The sequence below is a fragment of the Hydra viridissima genome, unplaced genomic scaffold (assembly GCF_058129835.1).
Source record: "Hydra viridissima isolate aposymbiotic clone 2 unplaced genomic scaffold, HvirCarnegie_v1 scaffold_7, whole genome shotgun sequence".
Classification (NCBI taxonomy): Eukaryota; Metazoa; Cnidaria; class Hydrozoa; order Anthoathecata; family Hydridae; genus Hydra; species Hydra viridissima.
This window is the reverse complement of record NW_028324306.1, coordinates 6,132,616-6,156,762: the sequence shown is the minus strand read 5'-3', so window position 1 is coordinate 6,156,762 and position 24,147 is coordinate 6,132,616. Positions and strand designations below refer to the sequence as shown.

The 24,147-nt window shown below is 26.6% G+C and overlaps 1 protein-coding gene across 3 annotated transcripts; it reads left to right on the top strand.

The window, feature by feature from the left end:
- The first annotated feature begins 83 nt into the window (after positions 1-83).
- LOC145196376 (exocyst complex component 7-like) lies at positions 84-22,793 on the top strand. Of its 3 annotated transcripts, XM_090094022.1 has the most exons (28): positions 84-243; positions 1,626-1,691; positions 1,851-1,950; positions 2,107-2,191; positions 2,610-2,715; positions 4,195-4,315; positions 4,427-4,477; positions 4,630-4,692; positions 4,878-4,935; positions 5,204-5,237; positions 5,353-5,374; positions 5,559-5,583; positions 8,069-8,097; positions 8,338-8,392; positions 11,476-11,533; positions 11,911-12,015; positions 12,212-12,331; positions 12,966-13,025; positions 13,216-13,254; positions 13,395-13,454; positions 13,730-13,793; positions 14,475-14,516; positions 14,615-14,735; positions 15,908-16,006; positions 16,098-16,170; positions 17,649-17,690; positions 21,716-21,849; positions 22,522-22,793. In XM_090094022.1, the coding sequence occupies exons 1-28, from the start codon at positions 154-156 to the stop codon at positions 22,613-22,615; spliced, it is 2,016 nt and encodes a 671-aa protein (XP_089950148.1). In that variant the 5' UTR covers positions 84-153; the 3' UTR covers positions 22,616-22,793. The 3 variants fall into 3 exon arrangements, with proteins under 3 accessions (XP_089950148.1, XP_089950150.1, XP_089950149.1); XM_090094024.1 differs by lacking the exons at positions 5,353-5,374; positions 5,559-5,583 and having other exon boundaries at positions 112-243; positions 5,204-5,291; XM_090094023.1 differs by lacking the exons at positions 84-243; positions 1,626-1,691; positions 1,851-1,950 and having other exon boundaries at positions 5,353-5,373; positions 5,557-5,583.
- The last annotated feature ends 1,354 nt before the right edge of the window (positions 22,794-24,147 follow it).

The window sequence follows — 24,147 nt, the reverse complement described above, 5'->3', positions numbered from 1 at the left end:
ATCATCATTACACCATTACATCACATCATCATCATTATGCATATATCATAATTACATCATTTTCTTGTAACACTCATTATGTTCATTAATATTACAATCTTCTTTTTACAGAGAATATTTGCTATAAAATGATTTGAAAAGAAATAAAAAGTGATGTCTTCAAAAATTACATTAACAGAGGGAAAAAGAATCAAAGAAGATATTTCCCTGAGAAAAAGAGAGATTGATGCCAAGCTAGAAGAGGTTAATAAATAAACAAGAAACTAGTTTTAAGTATATATATATGTATATATGTATATGTATGTGTATATGTATGTGTATATGTATGTGTATGTGTATGTATGTATGTATGTATGTATGTATGTATGTATGTATGTATGTATGTATGTATGTATGTATGTATGTATGTATGTATGTATGTATGTATGTATGTATGTATGTATGTATGTATGTATGTATGTATGTATGTATGTATGTATGTATGTATGTATGTATGTATGTATGTATGTGTGTATGTATGTATGTATGTATGTATCTATGTATCTATGTATCTATGTATCTATCTATGTATCTATATATGTATCTATATATGTATCTATGTATGTATCTATGTACGTATCTATGTATCTATGTATGTATCTATGTATTTATCTATGTATTTATCTATGTATGTATCTATGTGTGTGTATACACACACACACACACACTTAACCGCAAAATTAAAGCACTACTACATTTTGAATTATTTTGATTGTCATCATTATTATCATATATTTTGACAAACATGTTAAGAATAGAACACATGAACACAATTAATTTGATGATAATAATAAAACTGACTTTGAGGATGGTGAAAAAAAAACAACTAAAATCAAAAATATGGGTTGTTTAACAAAATAAAGTAAAATGATTATTATTGTTATGCACACTAATATAGTTCAAGTTGAAACATTTTTGACTTATTAATAACTAGTGTTACCACCTCTTGTTACTACAGCCTGACAGTGCTGTGGCATACTTTCAATTAGAGATTTAATCGTTTCTTGAGTGATATCTTCCCACATGCGGAGAAGACTTTGTCGCAGCTTCACTAGGCTGTTAGGTGGTTATTGATGGCTTCTAACATGGTGTCCCAAATTTTCCATCAAGTTTGTGATTTGTTAATCCTTCATTGGACAAAACAACAATAGCAGCACATTCATCATGATTTAAAGAATACTGCATTGCAAACAGATATGTTGCTCAAATGACAGTTATCTTTTCTACTGTTAAAACAATTTGAAACCAATACATACTTTTGTTTTAGAAGTGAGGTTTAATTGCAGCAAAGTATACTGCTTATGAAAAGCTGCTATAATTTCAAAATTAAATAAAGGAAATGAAATAAAACCTACAAAAAGCATAACAGAAAACATTATCATTTTGTAATTGATAAATCAAGGAAATACATAATATTTTTCAAAAAAAGTTAGAATTTATAAGTGGTGCGTTAATTTAGAGGTTAAATGTATATATGTAAAATTACTATCAATAGAATTCATGCTGATAAATTTAGAGGTTAAATGTATATATGTAAAATTACTATCAATAGAATTCATGCTGATAAATTTGTAATACATTTTAAGGAGAAAGCCAGTATTGCATGGCTTACAGAAAGTTTGCAGAAAAGTGACATGCTTGCCAATAACATGGTATTTACCTATATTTTGTTTAATGTTTTCTGCTAAATTGTTATTTCTCTATTGAGTCATTTTATGAAATCAAAAGAAAAATAGATAAATTTTTTTATTTTGCAAGAACTACCATTAATAAGACTTTCATTTGTTCTTTAAAATATAAAAATAATTTAGATAAACATACTCACGTCTTTTGAAGAACGCTTGTGTAAACTTGAAGATAATATTCTACCAGTCCACAAAGAAACTACAGATTTGCAGAGGCGTCAAGATAGTATCCTTTTATTTTCATCTTTTAATTAACATTCATATAAAATTAAATGTGTATAGATTTTGAGAAGACAGACTTCAAATTTGCCAACCTGATTTTCTCAAAGCTTAAAACAAAAAGCCACTTCAGAAAAATGTTTTTTTTGTTAACAGCCATTAGATATTAGTAAAACATTAGTATTATTGGATGAAGTTTTAAGTTATCACAGCGTGTCTACTAATCTAAAACCAATAGTTGAAAGTGGGTAAGTCTTTTTAATAATCAATATTTATAATGTTTGTAATATATTATAAATATATAGTTATCCAGCCCAATGTAAATAAGCCCACTGTCCACTTGTCACATTTTTAAGAAAATAATTGAATTAATGTTGAGACTTAAGTATTTTTCTTAACAATGTGCTATATACATAAAGATGTTTAAATTAAATTGAGTAACAAAATGGAATGGCATTATCAAATTACTATAGTTTGCAAAATTTGATTAGTTACCTTTATTACATCTTAACATTAAACCTTTATATTTTTTAGTCATAAATATTTTAAATATTTGTAAAATGGTAAAGCATTTTAACTTTATAACTTGATTAATCACCTTAAATAATATCTTAGTTATAAATACTTTTCTAATTAAACAGTTTTTATTTTACTTTTATAAATTAGACCAACTGGAAATCTTACAACTTATCTTGAGACAATGGAGAAAATTGATAATGCAATTGCTTTCTTTAAAAAGAATAATTCAGAAAGTATTGAGTTATCCGTGCTGGTGAGAAAACTATCTTTGCTATAAAATTTATTAGGTTTTTAAAACATTTTGATTCTGACTGTTGTTTCATATTGTCTTCTTTAAATCTATTGATTATGGAGTAGGGTCTTAGCAATCAATTTTATGCTTATAGTATAAATAACTCATTTGTTAATTTTTGTTCAAAATCCTGTTAACATAAATATATAATCATAGTACTATAAATTGTATTAAACAAAAGTAATATTTAAAAAAAGGTTCTTTTCATTTAAAAAAAAGGAGTTTCCATGATTTTCAAAACCAATTTACAAAAGTTTTCAATAGAGTTGCATATATCTCAAATCTGGAGAAAATTGAAAGTTATTTATGGTAAGGCTGAAAATGTGAATAGCAAGGATTTTTTTGATATTTTACAGAAAAAAACTCATGAAAGCAAAAAAACAGCTGTTCTACAGAACATCAAATCTTAAATAAAGAATTTGCATGACCTATTAATTTTATCAAATTGTTGATGACCCTTAAACCCATATTGCAAAAAATATTTCTATAAATGAGAAAATAAAAAAATTGATTCAAAAACTTGACTTAAAATCATGGTGGAATTTGTTGCTTCACATGATTGAACAGTATCTAAAATTGAAATAATGAATTCAAAAAGCATTCTGAGGCATGAGAACAAGTTTTTATGATTTTTCTATGATTTTCTATGATTTTCTATGATTTTGAAATTTTTATGAAATTTCTATGATTAAACTTTTAATGTTTTTGAGGCTATTTAAAAAACATTGAGCATTCCTTGAAGATTAAAACATTTAGTTGAATTCTTGTAAGTATTTTTGAAGCTAGTCATTACTTTTTATTAAACGAAAAAGTTTACTTATAAAATCAACAAATTGATTTTTAAAATGTTTCTATTGAGTTCTCAGTATTTTGCTTAAATTTTAAAGTTTTTTTTTATAGTTTTTGTAGTAGAAATTTTTTTAACACTAAAAATAGGCTGCACTGAAAAAATTTTGCTTTAAGCCTTTAAAGTTTTATAACATTTATTGATGTTTAGACATGGCTTGTTGTCTTTGGTACACCCAACTGTGAAAATATTGCGCTTATTAAATATGATTATCAACTAAAAACTAATGTTAATGATGTAAAACTGATTTCAAAGTTTTATGGAGTTGATTGCACAAAATATTTTCTTAATCAAAAACTTTAAATTAAGTTTTCCATTTAAAAAAATACTTTGTTACATTTTTAAATGTGAAAATGATAAAATGATAAAAAGAACTTTTTTCTTTTGTAGTTTTAAAACATTTAAAATTTTTTTTGTAAGGATAATTAAGTCAATAAGTGACTTGATGCAATCAAAAGTTTGTTATGAATTTTGTTAATTCTTCCAAAAGTGGTTACACATCTACTATTTGTTGAAAAATAAATATATGTGCCAAAGCCTTGAAGAGATTATCACACTGAATTAATTTTAAAATTTATATTGTTACTTTTTAGAATTCATTAAATGAGAGTGCACGCGATTTCTTGGTTAGAGAATTTCGGTTATTATTGCAAAGAAACAGCCGAATTGTATCTGTCATAGATATACAGAGCATGATAAATGCTGATAATTTTGGTATTTTGATTTCTCACTCTTTCTATTTTAGGTTCTGGTTGTAAAAAAAATTTTGTTTCTTAAATTGAATAAAAAAGTGTTTTTTTTTTTTAATTGTGAATATTGTTCTAGAAGGAAATGTTGCTGAAGAGAAAGAAAAGGTTAAAATAACTCACTTTTCAGGTGATTAAGAATTGTTTTATATTAGCTAATTAAAAAAAATCTTGGAAAAAAAAATTAATTTAACTAAAGTATGAATTAGTATTAAAGATAAAATATCATTTTTGATTTGACATTGTAGACATTAATTTTGATTACAAAAAGGATTTTCTTAGAAAGTGTAATGACGCAACTTTGTACAATTGCTTCATGGTTAGTAGAAAATAGAAAAGGCACAGGTGAACAACTGCTTTTTAATTCCTCTTAATCACTACTTTTACTGTTTTAAATTTAAATTATCATAAAAAGATGCAGTCACTACAATAATTTTACTGATTGAGTTTTGCTAAAAAAGTAAATTATAAATGCATTTTTTTTTTTGTTTTTTGCTAATTTATGTCAATTTTTTATAATCTTTCATTAGATTTCATGAGCTTTTATTCGCAAATTCGATCAAATATCCTGTCACAATCAATGTCTGGGTAAGTTTATTCTCTTGTGACTTTCTCATTAACTTGTATTTTAATTTTGTAAAATATTTCATCATACAATTTTTAAATGCAGTGGACAAGTAAGTCTATTAACTTTAGGTGCATTTAAAAGTCATGTTGTTGTGTAGGACTATGATGGTAAACTGATTGTAAATCAGCATCAGAATTTTTCTTATATTGTTGTACAAGTAAGTCTTCAAAATACTTTAATTTTGATGATTTAATTAAACTGGTGTAAATTTTTCTTTTTTTTTACAAGAATTAAAGCTGAAGCAGATTTCTTTCTGACGGATGTAAGTTATTAACTTCTGTTAATAAGAATATAGATATATGTAAAAAAAAAAAAAGTTATAGTTTGTTATTTATTATTGAATTTTTAGTTTTTAACTTTCTTTTATTTAATTTTAGGATAACAGCGGGAAAAAAAAAGGTTGTAATAGTTTTATTTGTAATATATATATATATATATATATATATATATATATATATATATATATATATATATATATATATATATATATATATATATATATATATATATATATATATATATAGAAAATAGCTGGCTAAGAGTTTACAAATATTTAATATAAAAACATCCTATTTCTGTTTAGCTGCATTCGATTTCAAGAAAAAACTGTAAGTGCAATTTGTATAATCTGTTATTGTTAAAATACATGATTTATGTTTAATGCTGAGTAGTTCAAATTTTTATCAATTATTATTTTTAAGTTAGGCCATCCAACATTGGTAATTTATATGGGGAATAATTTTTCGATATAACTTGATAGCATGATAAAAATGAGTACTTTTATTACAATGTAAGTATTGTTCTCCAAGTTGACCATCAGGTTGAAACTCTCCTCAGTCATGATTTTTTTACATTTAATTATTTATATGCATTACTAAACACAATTTATGTTTTCAAAAAAATATGAACTAAGTGCTGAATATACAAATTTTCAAAATTAAAATGTATAATTTTTTGAAAAAAGTTTTAAAAAAGTTTACCATTATGGTAGTCAAAATAACCATTTGCATTTATTTTATTTTCCAAAAAAACCGTTTTGTAAATGCATTTATTGCAATATGTTCAATACATCTCCTTCAAGTGGAGTAACAATGTGTTCAAGAAAAGTTTCTTGATCTTCTTTTAATTCAATTAAATGATGGTTTATTACATTTTTGCATTCCTGCATTTTCAATCTTTTTTTCACTAAACATATTGGTCATAACATGTCTTCAAAGCCCAGCATTCTTAGTTTCTCTGCCTCAGGGAGCATTCTCCTTCTCAATGCAGACAGGCATCTTTGCTAGAGTAACTTGAAGGTCCAAAAACACTGTTTGAACACTTTAGATCAAATGCCAGAATAAAATTCACTTCTTCAATTTTAAGAGGTGCCAATAATTTTTGGATACTGCCATTATTCTCTGAGACCATCTCTACAATGGCAAGAATATAACACTGCTTCACACCAGAATCTTCATGTATTTCAGAGGAAGGATAATGAGTTTTTGAATCAAAAACATAAATAATGATTTTAAGAAGTTTTGACCACCATCTATAGATTCGTAGATTTCTGTTAAGATTATCAATACCTCTTTCTTCAAATATAAACTTTAGAAATGCTTTTAAATTACATAAAAAATAAAACAATTGAAATCTGCTGAATCAATATTAAGGGAAAAAATATTTCAATCTTATATTGAAATTTCTAAGTTATAAAATCATAATGTTAATTATCCATACCAAAAATTTAAATAGTAGAGCTCACAGACTTTCTTAGTCACATTTAAAATGTTTGTCCTCATGCAGGCCAGAAATCATTAATGATATAGTCAATTACATTATTTAATAAAGTTTAAATATGGAAAGAAAAATTTGTATTTTGATTTATTTTTGTATGTATGTATGTATGTATGTATGTATGTATGTATGTATGTATGTATGTATGTATGTATGTATGTATGTATGTATGTATGTATGTATGTATGTTTGTTTGTGTGTTTGTGCATGTGTGCATGTAAGTATGTATGCATATATATTTATATATATGTATATGTGCATATATATGCTTATATATTCATATATATACATATAAATATGCATATATACATATAAATATGCATATATATATATATATATATATATATATATATATATATATATATATATATATATATATATATATATATATATATATATATATATATATATATATATATATATATATATATATATATATATATACCGGGAATATATGTTTACCGGGAAGTTTATTTTAGGAATAAAGCTGTATCATTAATTATTTCTGGCCAGCATGAGGAAAAGTTTATATATACCATTTTTGAAAAAATATTTTATCTTTTGATGCAAAAAATTGAAGCAATACTTGTTTGATATCTTCTTCTTTTTTGACTTTTTTGCCCTTCTAAAAATGTTGTAAGGACAGAAACAATTGATAGTTTGAGGGTGCTAAGTCTGAGGAATATGGTGGATGTAACTGAACTTCTCAGTCTAGTTCTGCAACTTCTTGACAAGTCCCTAAAGCAGCATGTGGCCTGACATTATCATGATGCAGTATGTCTTTCTTAGAAAGCATGCTGTTGTCTTAAAATTATCTAGTTGCTGACAATGTCTCTGAATTTTGTTTTTTGTTCAGTTTTAAAAGCTCACAATGTATTGGTCCTTGATTGTCCTGCCATATACACAAAATTCTCTTATTCAGAGTCAAATTTCAAGACCAGATTCAAAGTTTGGGTATATATATTCTTGAATTTTTTCACATGCTGAGGTGCTATTGGCATTTGAGATTTTGATCTGATACCAAACAAATACCCAAGTAGATAATTTGAAATTTACTCTGATGTTGAAAAGTTATTGTTTTATCTGGAAAGCAGAAATAAAGGTAATTTTGATTACTTTTTTTGAGTATTTACTAATGCAAATGGCTGATTAAATGTTAAAAAAAAATCAGGAGGTGGAGATTTTTAGCCTGATTAATTTGAAGAACAGTGTTAGACTGTCAGGTATTGTTACTATGTTAGGTTGTCTGTCATCATTGATACACTTTGATGTTTTGGTTGGTGTTTTAAAAAAGTTCTTTGTTTCTTTTATGATTAGGAGCAGAAAAGCAACAAAGCAAGTGATAGGTTTGTCTAAATAATTTTTTTACAGTTTTTTGAATTTCTTTTAGTGTTAAAAAGTATTTTTAATATTAATATTAAGAAGTATCTTTTAGATTAAAAATATATTAAAGTTCTTACCTATTAAAGTTTACATATTTTACTTAGTTCAAATTTTATCAAGTTAAAGTATTGATTTTTGTTTTATTTTTAAAATTATTTTAACTATATTTAGAAAATTGTTTACAATCTTTATTTTAATGATAGATATTTACAAAAGACCTTCTGCTTCTACTGATGTAGGCGTCAAAGATGATGAGGAGTAATATTTTTTGTTTAGAAAAAAAACTTTTTATAGTAAAAATTATTATATAAAAAACTCTAAAAACTGTACCTTGGTAAATTTAAACACAAGTTTTGCTTCTAATTAAGCATCCTTAGTATGAACAAAATGAAAATTGATTAGTTATTATCATAACTATCTTAATATCCAAATGTGTTTTGTGCCTCCACTTTTTAAAATGCAGCTTAATGTTTACTTAGTGTAATATTTAGGTAAGTGTTTTTATTTTTTATCACACTTTAAGCATTTAACATAATAAAAAAACAGTTAATCTTTAGTTATTTCATTTTGAATAGGTTATAAAAATGCATCATAGAATACATAGATTAGAATACATAGATTAGAATACATACATATGATGGACTTAAGTCTTATTTTTCTTTAATTACTTTTGTTTTTGTTGCCTTTGCAATCAGCTAAACATAAGCATTTAATATTTACAACAAGAAATGAAACTTATTTAATGATATGCAATATATATTACATATTTGACTGAGATGTGTCAATAAATAAAAAAATAAATACTTCTAAAACTCCACCAAATGCATACAGATGGAATTTAAGGTTATTTGCTTCTCTAAAAACTCCCTGATTTTTAATAATTTTACTGATTTTATTAGGTATATCATGTTGCATCTACAATTTTTTTTATATAAAAGATGTAATTTTTTTATATATGTCTTAATGCAGTCAAATTGGGAGTTTTAGGGGGTATCATTTGGAAGCTGATTCATTTACCTCCTTTCTCACAAACCCACCCCTTTAAAAGTAAAATAAAATGTAATAGTTCATCTCAAACCTTTGCACCTCAATTAGATGTTTGGTGATATTTGGGTAAATTGCTACATGCTCTAAAAGATTTAAAGAATGTGTAAACCCTTATGTTAATAGATTTGTATAGGTTTCTTTGATTAACTCCCTCATTTTTTTAATTCTACTTTAATCTGTTACTATTCAAATTCTGAAAAAAGTATCATACTTTGCTATTTTCTTATTTAATTTAGAATCATTTATGCATAAAAAATGAATCATTTATGCATAAAAAAAGTCCATCATATGTACTGTGAGCAATACTTGAATGATTAGTAAGCTAAGTTGATGCATTCATTTGTTGCATTCATTTACTTCATTATAAACTTTATCTAAGAGCTCTCCTCTGCGTATTTTATGATTTTCTTAAGGAACTGATTATTTCTGTTAACTTCCTTTTTTTTTTAGCAGTTTTGAATGATATATTTGCACTAAAGAAAAAGTTTGTTGATATATTATATAATAATATATACATATAATATTTTTACAAGATGTTGGCAAATTAAGTTGAGATGATGGTCAAAGTGTAGGAACAGATCTATCACTTAAATTCAATTTATTAATTAGAAAAACAGCATTCTATTTTTGCTCAAATATCCTCACAGACTGACATTTTCATCTTCATTACCTCCTTCCCTAAAACAACCCAAAATGGAATAGTTTTGGATTGTTTTAGGGGAGGAGGACAGTTTTTTGCTTTATTTATTTCTAAATGTGCAAGTCTAATATGTGCATCTATAAATAAATATATATAAAAAAACATTTTATTACATTGTAGTGAAAATATTTCAGCAGGACATGTGATATACCCAAAAAAAGTTATTGTTGGTATCACTTTATATCCTCCTCTCTCCCCCCCCCCCCCATCCACTATGTCTAGCAATAGTTTCACAGTATCTCTTGTCCTTAATATAACTGTTTTCAATCTATAAAGTAATGTAAATACTTATTACTATAAATATAATAAAAGTTACTATGGAATGTATTCAGAACATAAATTCTTTGAATTTTATATGAATAAGCTGATGGAAGGATAAGTTACATTTATGCTAATGGATGTTCAGGCAATTACAAAATATTATACTATTTACATTTTCTTAAACTTATTTACAATTTTTAAACAAAGTTTCCACAATTGTAAATAATATTACAGATGAGTTTTTGTTTTAAAAAAGTTCCTATGTAAAATAGTACTGAAGATTAAGAAATTTAATACATTTTTTTATAACATACCAGGTTTGTGATTAGAGTAACAAGGTTACATAGAAAATAGAGCAGCAAGGTTACAATTTGTCAAAATTGCTTTTCTTTTACAAACTTTTCCTCAAGATAAAGGATATCTCTTAACCTCAAGACAAATGATTCTGCTTTTCTCAAATAAATAAAGTATTTGGATATCCCTTATTCTGAGAATAGTAGCTCTCTTTTTTGGTATTTAATCTTTAAGATTTTTGCATCTCTTCAGAGTGATTTTCTTCACCCAAACTTTTGCATCTCATTTTTAAGCACATCGGCTAAAAATTTTAAAGAAATTTCTGTTGCAGGGATAATACCTAAGTTTAATTTCTTCACAGAAGAGCTTTACAATAATAAGAATCTGGACTGCAAGAAATAGACAACTGCAGGGTAATTCAGTAGGTAGAAATAGTAGAAAATTATGTGAAATAAGTGTGAACCTGATACAGAAAGCTTTTTACCTGTTTCTGCCACTGTGGGCAATTCAAATAAATTTTGATGATTTAATAGGCAGTATTCTTCAAAATCTATCTGCAAAAAGGGCTCTTTACGTTTATCATAAAAACATTTTAACATGAAGTTGAAAAACAGGTAAGTTACACACATAAATCACACACTGTATTAGTTTGTAGCAAATAACTAGTTATTTTATATAAAAGACATTTAGTTATTTCATGTATCTAATTTACTCAATGATTAGCTAACTAATTTAAATTACAATGTAAAAGTAAATACTATGTGTTATGCAATTAATTAACACTAATTAATCGCTTATGTTTTTTTTTTTTTTTTCTATGTATCAAGACACACTTTGGTATTTAATCATAAACATGTTTAGTTTGTCATAACTAAAATACCATTTTTAGAGTTTACATAAACTCTAAAAATGGTATTTAGTTAAACTGTTATTTATATAAACTTTTTTTGTAAGTTATTTGTAAAAGCTATTCTCTATATAAATAATTTTTAAATTCTTTTTCCATGCTAAAAAGTATTTTCTGTTACTTTCTTTTCAGTGATCTTCAAGTTCGCATATTTCTTGTATCTACAGCAGCTTTGTTGAAACTTATGCAGGTTTGTAGGTTTTAGTTCATAAACTAGATGGTAATGATAAGTTTTATTTTTATTTTTTATAATTATATAGTATACAAATTTAATTGAGTTAATTTTTTTTAAATTTGCTACATATTGCTTCTATAAGTGATATACTGTTATACTTTTAAGTGCATTCTCCTTCAGATTTTTTTTATGATATAATTCTACCTTTCCAAAATGGAGAAGGAAAAACAATGAAAGAACTTATGTAAAATTGCAAATGAGTTACTTTAGCTTTAGGTAAAGAATTATATATTGAGAGAAAGCTTCACATATTTGTAGTCTACTGAACTAATCTGATGAGTTTTTGTAAGTTTATTTTTAAAAGTTAACAGAAAAAGTTTTCATTTTCTTAGAGTGAAAAGAATTTAATGATGCCCATTATTCCTGATGAGCATCAAATACCAGTGTTTAGTCAACTTGTACAAGAAGGACTAAACAAGTATTACTTAGATGCTGAGGTAAAGACAAATAAAGTTCCTTAACAGTTAAGTTTTTAGAAGATTTTCTTTTCTGCGGAGTAAAATGTATATTTAACCAGAACAAAAAAGTTTGTATACTTTTTAGCAGGAAGCATAGCTGCCTAACCTACATATCCTCACTTTAAATTTTTCTCACACTGTGTGAAATGGTATGATTGTGTTTCTTTACTATTAGGCTGTATCACTTAGTGCTAAAAAAATGCAAACACGTATGGATCATTCTTCTATCCAGTTTATACTGCCTATTTTAAAGTATCTAAATGCTATTAAGCCACAGTTTGACACAATATTAAAGGTAAATTTCAATAATAAAGGTATATTAACATGCTTTGATGAAAAAGATTTTCATCAAAGCATATTAAATCCATTTTAGAGTTGATTCTTACATCAATCAATCTTAGAATTGATTCTTTTTCAATAAAAACAAAAAATTCTAAAGTAATTTATCATGTTCATTCTGCAATTAATCTGGTCATACAGAACAATATTTTTTTAAACGTAATTTGCAGATGGTATGGATTAAAAAATATTACTGTAAAAAGAGCAACTGCAGAGACAATAAAACTTATGTTGCTTATGTGGTAACATTTTAAAGTTCTTAGGGAACAACATTAAATATTATAATAGTATTACAATAGTAATATTTTAAATGTTATCACAAACAAATACTTTTATTACGGATATTTCTATGAATATACATGAAAGATTATTCACTTATGTTGAATTGTAATTTTCTGCATGAAATCAGCCAATTAAATTTCTTTAAATTAAATTCCCAAATCGTTAAATTCACTGTATGTTGTTTGAATTTTTATTCCATTGTAAACCAAGCTATTTAAAAATTATAATTTGCAATAGTATAGCAATACTACTTCACTATATACCTTTTCTGTTTCTATATTTTTATTTTTAATATTGTCTATTTTCAGATGGTGAATGTGGATACTAGAAAAAAGTTTCAAAGCATTGTATCTCTTTTTCATGAAACAGTAAGACTGTTTATAGAAATATACATGCATTTGTTATAATATATCTTAATGGATTTATTAAAAATCTTACTGCTTCTTAAAAATACCCGCTTATAAAATAATGGATTTCACCAAATTTACTTGGCTGCTAAAGAATGAGTGTAGATATGAAAAAACTGAACCCTATCATAAACTAGTTTTTTGTTTTTAGGGTAAAATGCTGCTCTCAGACTTTGTTGAAAAGCTCAAGGTAAAATTTAAATGTCATGAAAAGATTTTAAAGGAGATTTAATTTGCTTCCCTTAACTTTAACTTTCTCAATAAATAGTGCGCTGAGTACTTTTTTTTTACGTAACACATTCTTACAAGTTCACTTTATCTTGCTTTTAGGATGTAGACAAGCATAATACTGTACCAAAAGATGGCACTGTTCACCAAGTTACTAGTAATGTGAGTTAGTTCTAAGATTTTTCATTTTTTACTTCTTTTAAGCAAATTATATTTAAGTTTGTATAAGTTCGTATTTATTGATATTTATATTAATGTTAATATCAGAGCATATTTTTACAAAAGTTCATATTTAGATTGTGTTGTAATTAAAAGTTTGTATTAGATAATTATGATAAAGATAATTATATTGATAGGTATTTAAATAGTTATATTAATAATTATATTAAAGTTAACATAAGGTCATATTACATGAGTTCATGTGTTTTTACTTTTAGGTCACTATATATTTAGAAGAGCTAATGCAATACATAGATACTACTGCTTTAATCCTTGCTGAAGGTAACATTTAGCTAATCAATAGTTTGCTAATGATTGTTTTGTGTGCACTTTTTCTTAGTTTTTTTGTGTAGGTCTGTTGTTATTTTTTATCCAACTTAAAAGTTCTTCCTCTGATTTTTTTAATTTTTTTAATTTTTATAACTTTTGTTTTTTCTTTCACAATTTTCGGTTCATGAACCAAGTTTTTTTTGTTGATATTTCTATTTTTTAATAACTTAAAAAATCATAGGTGCAAAAAAAGTAAAATTATACAAAACAGCAAGTTATTAAATTCATATATTTGCTTGCTGAATTTATAAGAATACTTTAATGTTGCAGGTGATAAGTTAAGGATTATAGAAGTAACATTTTTTTTGCTGCTATAAAAGTTATAGTTTTCTTTTATAAAGTGCTAATCAGACAACCATATGATGCAAAGATAAGGTTTGTATGAAAAATCTAATTTGATAGATATTAGGGGAACGAAATTGATATAGGAAAAGTATTTCTATTTAGTGCATTTTATGAAGATATACAAAAAAAAGTAATGAAAAACAAAATCTAACATATGTGCAAGTGAATGATCTTTTAGAAAAATTTTTTCTTTTTTTGTACCTGTTAAATGATGTAAGGCTCTACATGCATTGCATATTTGTAGCAATAAGCATAGATTTTCAGTTTCAAATTGATTATGTGCTTTAGATTCAAAAGATTCATCCTCTTCAATTGTGGCTGGATTTATGTGTAAGTTTTTTTTTTCATTGCAATTTCAGCTTAATAAAGCATTTGTTTTAAAAAAAGAAAAAAAAACACCTATGAAATCTTGTTGGTTTTAATTTTAGCAAAGGTTTTGGAATCCTTAAGTCGGAATTTAATAAATAAGTCAAAGATGTATGACTCTATTGCTCTTCAAGCCATATTTATGCTGAACAACTATAATTATATCATCAAATGTTTGCAAAAGTATGTTTTTATTTGTATATGTTAAACTCAGTGAAAAATTCCTTCAAAATAATTTAATATTATTTCAAGCAATTTTGACATTTCAAAATTTTATTATTGCATCCTTTTTTCTTTTTTGCAGCAGATAATTATTTTTTATTACATAATGTGAATAATGAATATTCTGAAATATACTAAAACCTAGAAAAATGTTTGAAAAAATTCTAATTGGGTTATTGCCATTAATTTACTGGGATGGGCGGATGAAAAGGAAGAGGGGAATAGAAAATTAGGAGGTGCGCAATATAAGATTAGTAAATAGTAAAGTAATTAACACTCTGATCTTAGATCAGGCACAAAAGTAGAACTAATACTGTAATTATCTTAGTTGTCACAATGTTCTGCCTTATATGTAAACTGAGTAAATATTGATGTTAATTCAAATCTTGCCTAAGAGTACTGATCAAGACCAAAAAATAAAAAATGGAGTAAATTTTGCAACTGTAAAGACTTAGACAAGCAGTTGTTTTTATTTCAGCTGCTGCTTTAGCTAATCAGGCTTTAAAGATATTTTGTAGTATCTTTTTTAAAAAATATCTTTGGGTATAAAAAAAAAAAATTTAATGACGGTCAAGCTCAAAAATGTTCTGCTATTCATAATTTGAATCTGAGTTTTTGAAATTTTGAATCTGAGTTTCTGAAATTTTGAATCTGAGTTTTTGAAATTTTGAATCTGTTATTGAAATTTTGAATTTCGTTTTTGAAATTTTTTTTTGAGCAAAATTTGTGGATTAAAAGCTATTTTTGAACTACCTTGGTGATAATCTTGCTTCAAGGGGTAAAAGAGTTGCAAGAAAAACTGTTACACTCTTTTTAGCTGGATTGGGTGCCATAGGGATGGTGCACATATCTATGGGTTATCCTAAACAGATTGTCGTGACTCCTTTTTTCATACCATTCATAGAGTGGTTGTTAGTTTCATATTTTCTGTCCAATAGCACACAGAACATAATGAAATAATAAAAGATACCAGTCATCAATCGAATATAAAAGAATAACAAATAAAAAATGTCAATCGGTCCATAAACAATGCATTTTTAAAAATGTATTAATTCCTTCACTAAATTCAGCATGTAATTTATTTTTGGTCATGGTGTTTTGTTTTTAATATTAGTAGTTATTTGACAATTTAGAATTGGTATAATGAAGCTGCTGCAAGAGCATGGCCAACCTAACCTTGAAAAAGACTATGATGAAGTCATTAAAGATGAGATGGAAAATTATGAAAAGAGGTTCTATCAGTATTAAATTTAAGCAATCATGACAATTACTTTTAAGACATTTTTTCCATCTGTAACCCTTGTTTTTTTATGTTGTTTATAGTTGGCAAAGAGTTAGTCAACATTTAGTAATGGATTCATCTGATAAACTTTTAGAGACTACAGGGAAAGGACATGTATGTAATCTTTTTTCTTATTTTAGTGCTAATTTTGTGAACAATTTATAAATGAAATCATTGATTATAATGACTTACAATTGCTGGGAATAGATTACAATTACTGTGAATAGAAGTCAGATGATGTGACTTTTATTTACATTAGCGATCTAAAAGAATAGATCATCTCTTTTTTTTAATCACTTTTTACTTGTTAATGTTGAAATTTATTTTTAGAAGATGGAATTTTTATAATAGGTTGTATTAGTTGTTGATTGTCATTACTTTCTTTTTGTTTTATTTTTATTATTCAGAACTTTTAAAAACATGTAATGGAAATTGTAATGACCATAATGTTGCAATGATTAACACAACAGAAGCATTATAAGATATCCTTTTGAACTTTTGACAGCACTTTAGCATAAAATCCACAAGCTTAATGAGAACGAAGATGAGTATCTTGATTCAGGTTTTCTCAATTTGCAAAGAAATTGTTTTTGATGGTTTCTTCCTTTAAGTTATCAATATAAATAGTCCTAAAGATGTTCAATCAGATTAAGATCTGGACTTTGTGATGATCACTTCAAACTCAAAGAATTAAAATAATCTTAGGGGAGATTTTACAGAGTGTTTTGGATCATTTTCTTGCTATTAGATCCAGTCAAGTAGCATTTTATGATTGGTATATGGATATATTACTTGATCAAAAAGAAATCAATGTGAGCAGTTAGACCAATCATTTCTCAACTGAAGCAGCCCCAAACCTATATGCTTCTTCCATCATGCTTAGCAGCTAACAGTTAATGGTTGAAATTAAATCTTTGACCAATAGAATGTTGAATATAATTTATCCCTTCACATCCAAACATAAATTTTGACTTGTTACTCTAGAAAATCTTTTGTTGTCCAGTGAATATGGGATTTGGCAAGCTTGTTTCATTTTACAAAAATCACATGTGATATTATAAAAATCCATTGATTTCTTTGTTAGGTTCTTTTGAAGTGCGGATTCGTTGTTTCACAGTTCAAACACCACTTGGTTTAGTAATATTTGTGCAATTCTACAATTAACTTAGAAGCTGGTTTTCTCAGATCATCTTCTGAGGGCTTTGTGATGATAATGACTTCTCTCTTACTTTTAAGACAAGATCATTTTGCACATTTTTTTAATTAATTCATCACCTCTTCATATTGTTGTCATTACAAGTTTCATTTTTTTTAAAAACAGAGTTGCTGTTTCTCCTACAATTTTTTTTAATCTTCTCATTATGCAACTTGTCATTTGATTGTTTAAGTATTGGTTTAAAGTTACACCAAACACAGGCTGTAAGAATTTCTTAAATCTTGTAAAAAAAGAAAATGTAATGGTTTTATCACTTTGATATGTGAAATTTCTGTAACATAATACAAAGTTACCAAGCAATATGGATTAAAAAAGAGGTGGTCTCAATTTTTTAAATGTAATATAGTTTTTGGTTAATTGATTTGAAATCGTTTAGTTAAAAGATAAACACAAGCAAGCGATTAAAGAAAAGTTCAAGGTAAAATTATTTCTAAAAAAATTTTATCTCAAACTTTGAAGAACCAAAGTTAAGATACTAAGTTATCATTTAGTTTAACATTTGTATGTAATTTATTTAACTTTGAATGATTTTTTTAAATATTTTATAATAATTTATAAAAAAATTATGAAAAACAAGTTATTTACAACCACACTTTGTTAAATTTAAGCATATGTGAGTCAGCATTAATTCCTTTTAACAAAATTGATGTTTGTTAAGGGGGAAAAAATGTGTAAGTGGATATGGTTGGTATGTATGATTGAAGAAATTTAATAACATAAAGAAAGATAGAGATCTCAGCAAAATAAAAACTTCTTTGAACTTAAAAATCTCTCAATAAAAATTTTTAAGAAGTTAAATATTTCTTCATTAGTTTTATAGAGTTTATCGATTATTTTTCTTAGTTTTAACTCTTGTGACAAATAATACTGGTCTAATAAAAAAGTCTGTTACTAAAAATTTTCAAAAGCTGTCAATAAAGTCTCATGTATTAAACTTATATTTTCCCTGTAAATTTAATTTTTTTTCCAGTAACTTATTTCCAGTAAAAAATAATATTTTTTCTGGTAAAATAACAACCTTTTTTCAGTAAAATACTTTCGGTAAGAAAACAATTTTTTACCAGTAAATAAAGCTATTTTCCGGTGTTCAAACTTCTAGTAGAAAATATTTGTTTTCCAGTAGAAGCTAGTTTTTTGAAAAATGCTTCAAGTGTTAAATAGATTTTGGAGTATAATTCCGAAAGAAGCTATAATATAATAATGTTTTAAATTAAATGAATGTTTATATCAAACTTAGTTTCCTTTGTCTTGAAGATTGATATTTAAAATCCACATAAACACATAAACTTAACTTCAAATAAACTTTATACTTTATCCATTAGATTTAGATCAGGGTTACAGATAACCATCAGCAATTACTCACTGAATCAGCAATGCATTTTGAGCGTTTTTTGGATGATCTAGCTTTCTTTTTTGGTGCATTTGAATAAATTTAGTTTCAGGAGGTGGGTTGTACAGTTTCAAACGTGTTGCTATTCCTACTGAATGCTTAGAGGTGTAATTTTTGAAGAAATGAGGACAAGTGTACTTTGCATCTTGTCAATTGTCATCTTTCATCTGAACTACCCAAATTCCAAATTGATTCCCAACAAATTCATCGAACGTAGCATGATTATAGTTCTTTTAGATGAAAATGTCTTTTTTTTTTTAATTACATTTTTCTCCCCACAAATGTAATAATGATTTTCTGCTTCTTTACTTTCTGTAAAAAAATATATCTTGTATTTTACCCATTTGTATGCTGTTTTTAAAAAACAATTTCAGATTATTTTTGTAAACAAAGGACCAGTTTTCAATCTGCAAAGCAACAACTTTGAGCTTGCTTGTAGGAAATCTTTCATGAAAAGTGTGCTCATCTGAAATTACTCTGTTGCATGACTCAAGACAGTTGTTAGTGATTGGGGTGAAATGGCTATAACCCTCATACCAATTTGGTTTGCCTATAACCTCATACCAGTTGGAGTTAGTATTGACCCACTTTAAAAAAAAAAACAGATTGATGGCAATTAAGAAAGATTCTGGGCTGGATAACTTTTGTAATGCTTCAATATCTGTCAAAATTGATGTTTTGTTCTCTATTTTTACTATGGACTTAATTTTCTGTGAAGTATTTCGGCACGTGTGCCGAACACATCACAATTTTTTATTCTTTGCTAAAAACTAGCTTAAAAGCATTTTGAATGGATTGAGCAGCATCAGAAACCAAAACCTCAGGAGTCATAACAACTTTAAAAATATTTTCGACACCTTCTCTCAATGCTTCAAATAAAAATATAAAATCTCCAGTTTTTTTAGACATACAAACTTATTTGCCAAAATGATGAAAATGGCGGTCAGAATAAGACGTACCAACAACAAAGACTGGGTAGCCTTGCCAAATAAGTTTGTAAGTAGCATCAGCATGGGTAATCTTTGCATCTTTGGCAAGACTAAGGAAATGTTTGGTTGAAGCAAAGAATCTGAAAATGAATTCTTCATCATATATCACTGAATAGGACACAATAAATGCTATATATAGGACACAATAAAACCTATATGTTCATCTTTTGGCACTGAAGAGTTTTCAATAAGCCACTTTTCCAGTTCACCTAGACCGATGTTAGTGACTTCAAACGTTTTCTTTCTTAATTTTGTTATTCAGTTGTGTTTGAGATGAAACACAAAAATCATTTTTGCTAAATGGTCACGAATTATTTGGATTTCATTTGCAAATCAAAAAGTCAGTTTTTTTCTAACTGAACTTTTTCAGAAAGTTTACCTCGTCTTTTTAGTCGCAATAGAATCATGTGTGTGTTGTGAAGTTGTTCTGTTTAATAATACATTAGGCGAGAAACTGTCATGTAAATGATAAATACTTGTAGCATATTGAGTTCTTTAATTTTCACAAGATTACATCGTCAGCCTTTTTGACCTTCTTCAGTTTTGTTTCGAAAATCAAAACTCCTATTTTTTTTCTTCGTTCAAAAATTCTTTGACTTCCTATCAATTTTCTAATTTGCAGTCCAGTTCCCATTGCTTGTAGGTTTTTTTGGAGAACTAGGTAGTGAATCAACTAGTACTACTACTACTACTACTACTACTACTACTACTACTACTACTACTACTACTACTACTACTACTACTACTACTACTACTACTACTACTACTACTACTACTACTACTCCTACTACTACTACTACTACTACTACTACTACTACTACTACTACTACTACTACTACTACTACTACTACTACTACTACTACTACTACTACTACTACTACTCCTACTACAGATATATATATATATATATATATATATATATATATATATATATATATACACACACACACACACACGAAAATCAAAACTCCTATTTTTTTTCTTCGTTCAAAAATTCTTTGACTTCCTATCAATTTTCTAATTTGCAGTCCAGTTCCCATTGCTTGTAGGTTTTTTTGGAGAACTAGGTAGTGAATCAACTAGTACTACTACTACTACTACTACTACTACTACTACTACTACTACTACTACTACTACTACTACTACTACTACTACTACTACTACTACTCCTACTACTACTACTACTACTACTACTACTACTACTACTACTACTACTACTACTACTACTACTACTACTACTACTACTACTACTACTCCTACTACAGATATATATATATATATATATATATATATATATATATATATATATATATATATATATATATATATATATATATACACACACACACACACAAAATTTTATCTGGAATTTATTTTATACTGGAAATTAAGTTAATTACTGGCGGTATTTACTTTCCGGAGATTAATTATTTTCTACTGAAAATGTTTTATTACTGAAATTGGTAGACAGGGACACCGGGAAAAAGGCTATTTTTTACTGATCAGTTTAAATTGTAGCGTGTTTACAACAGCTCTATAGGATTTAAATCTGCGGACAGAAGTGATCCATATAATTAAGGAAGGATTTGAGGAGCGTTTAATGTCATCAATTTTCTAACATGCAAATGCTTGTCTTATTAAATATGTTCCAAACTGGCAAAGTTGTCTTTATAGTTTCATAATTTTTGCCTGATAGCAAACAGAGCATAATAATGTAATAAAAGACGCTGATCATCGATCGAACAGAAAAGAACAACAAATAAAAAAAATGTCGAACGGTCTCTATAATGTTCTAAACAATTCAAATTATTTTCATTTTTTTGAGAAAAATAACAAGTGATTGAATTAAAAAAGCAAAAATAAAAAAATAAAATAAAATTCCTCATTTCTTTACAATGCATATAGTGGGTTGGGATTTTCTTGACTAAACTTGCATCATTTCAATAAGGTTAGCTACTGTTATGCGCGAGTTTTAGTATGTTACAAAACGCTTTAAAATAATGTTTTACGTCACATATTAGCGGAAAACACTTTTGCCGTTACATATTTGAATTTTTTCTTCAGGGTTTTAACACTGATTTGGAAGAAGTTCATCAGCTTCACCGTCAATTTTCTGTTCCTGATATATCTCTGAAGAAACGTATTGAAGAAAGGATCTGCGAGCTTTTACTGCCAAGTTATGCTGAATTTTTAAAAAGGTTCACTTCTTGTGTTCTTAAGTGACAGTTTTTATTGTTTTTTCGATTTTTAATAATTGTCAACTATTGATAAATATACGGTTATCTGCAGATCCTGTTGCTGCAATTATTGCTTTTGCAGCAGTTACGCTAACCGTAATAAAAGCTTACATTCAGATCCGAAAAGACATGGCTGTGTTTTTCCGCAACTATAAGCTGGGCTTTTTTCCATCTCAGATAAATATTTTAGTTTTAACCACTTATTCGGTCTGCTGCATTGTTGGCGGCTCTTAAACTTCTCACTAGTTGGCCAGCAAGTTCACTATCATTTTCCTATGTGTCAGGAATCATTGTAAAATCGATTTCTGTGAAAAGCTGCTTAATACGTCATTAATACAAAGTCGGACAACTCATTTTTATAAGGTTTAGTAGAATGACGTAGTTAAAAATTCAAAATCTAAATATAATTTTCTAATGTCGTAAAATAAATTACAGAAATTTTTTTTTCTAAACAAAAACAAAAAAACCGTACAAAAAAGCTATTGTAAACAAATCATAACCAACTATGTTTTTTTGTTTTTTATAACGTTTAAATTTCAACTCAATTTTATATAAATACATTGCAAATTTTATATAAATATATTGCAAACTCAAAACTTCTATCAATTATGCATTCATTCTTTATTTTTTTAGATACCGAGGTGTGCACTTCACAAGAAATGTGGAGAAATATATGAAGTATGATCTTGACCAAGTGCGATCGCTTATTGCTAGTACCTACGCTTAGTCATCTACAATTTTTGTTAGGAAAGTAGTTTTAAAAAAATCTTTTCTTTTCTCTTTTTCTCTGCCAACTTCTGAACGTGTAATGAACTTGAGGAGCGCTGGATCATCACACTGGAAAGCCAAAAAAGCTGTACATAGAAAATCGTTAACCAATTAAATATCTGCTTTTCTTTATAACTTACCTAATGTTTTAATTTTACGTTTTTAATTTCAATTTCACGGTCATATTACTAAAAATACGGGCTGTCAACTGTAAACAAATGTAAGCAAAAGTTGAATGAATTCCCTCTGTATCAAGTATCGCAAAGCGTAGGATTTTAGAAATATTTTTATTATTATTCAAATTTAAACAACTTAAGGGTTCCTTTTTTTTTCTTCTTCTTTTTCTTGTATTTAGTTTCTAAATCACGATAAAAAATTTGGTATTTTTATATTTTTTTAAAAAACTGTTGATAATTTACGGGGTTACTTTAAGAAATAAAAAATTTTGAAATTCTTTAGAAGTATATGATAAACATTAAATCTCTACATGATTTTTATGCATAATCAAAATATCCATAAATTTGATTGAATTAAAAAATTTAAAAATGAAAAAAGTTTATTCATAATATATTTGTTAAGTTGTTTTGTTTCCTTAGATAATAATAATATATTTTGCATGTGGTGACAGGTCGCCACATTTTTGTTAAGATACAGCTACTACGAATGGATTTTATTGCCGTATAAAAATATTCGGGGAGACCTGGTGACAGCCACTTAACAGATGTATGCTGACAGCCATTTAACGAATGTATACTGCCAATCACAAGGATTCAACTAATGGGATAGAATCTAATGATCGGTGAAAGTTTGTGAAGAAGTTCATTAAGCTTAAGTTTTACACTTCAAAAATTTGCCTAATTAACTTTAAAAATTGTTTCCAAGAAATATTCAAAAAAAATAAAAGTAGAAACCTTGCATCAATTTGCATAGTTGCTTTGTTAGATCCAACGTGACATATTTCATGACCTTTCATGCATTAAGTTAGGGTTTTTCACGTAGCAAAAGTTGAAATTTTGGTTTAAAATAAGACTTTTCAAGTTCTTTTCTTTTTTCTTTCGGTATTCTTTGAAACAAGAAACCGAAAGAAAATACCAACCATATTACACGGCCGTATATGTTACATTTTAGAGGCCGATTCTAAGAGGCCTATTTGCGCCAAAAAAGTAAATGCTACATAAAGTGTAAAATTGAAAGTATGAAATTATAAACTTGCATAAGATTATTGGTTTAAAGTGGACAAAAACTGTGCTGTTAAACACAAATAATACAAATCGGTACAACTCAGTATATATATATATATATATATATATATATATATATATATATATATATATATATATATATATATATATATATATATATATATATATATATATATATATATATATATATATATATATATATATATGTATGTATGTATGTATGTATATGTATATATATACACAGTGGCAAGCAAAATAATAGGTGCGAACCAAAAAATTAACAAATACG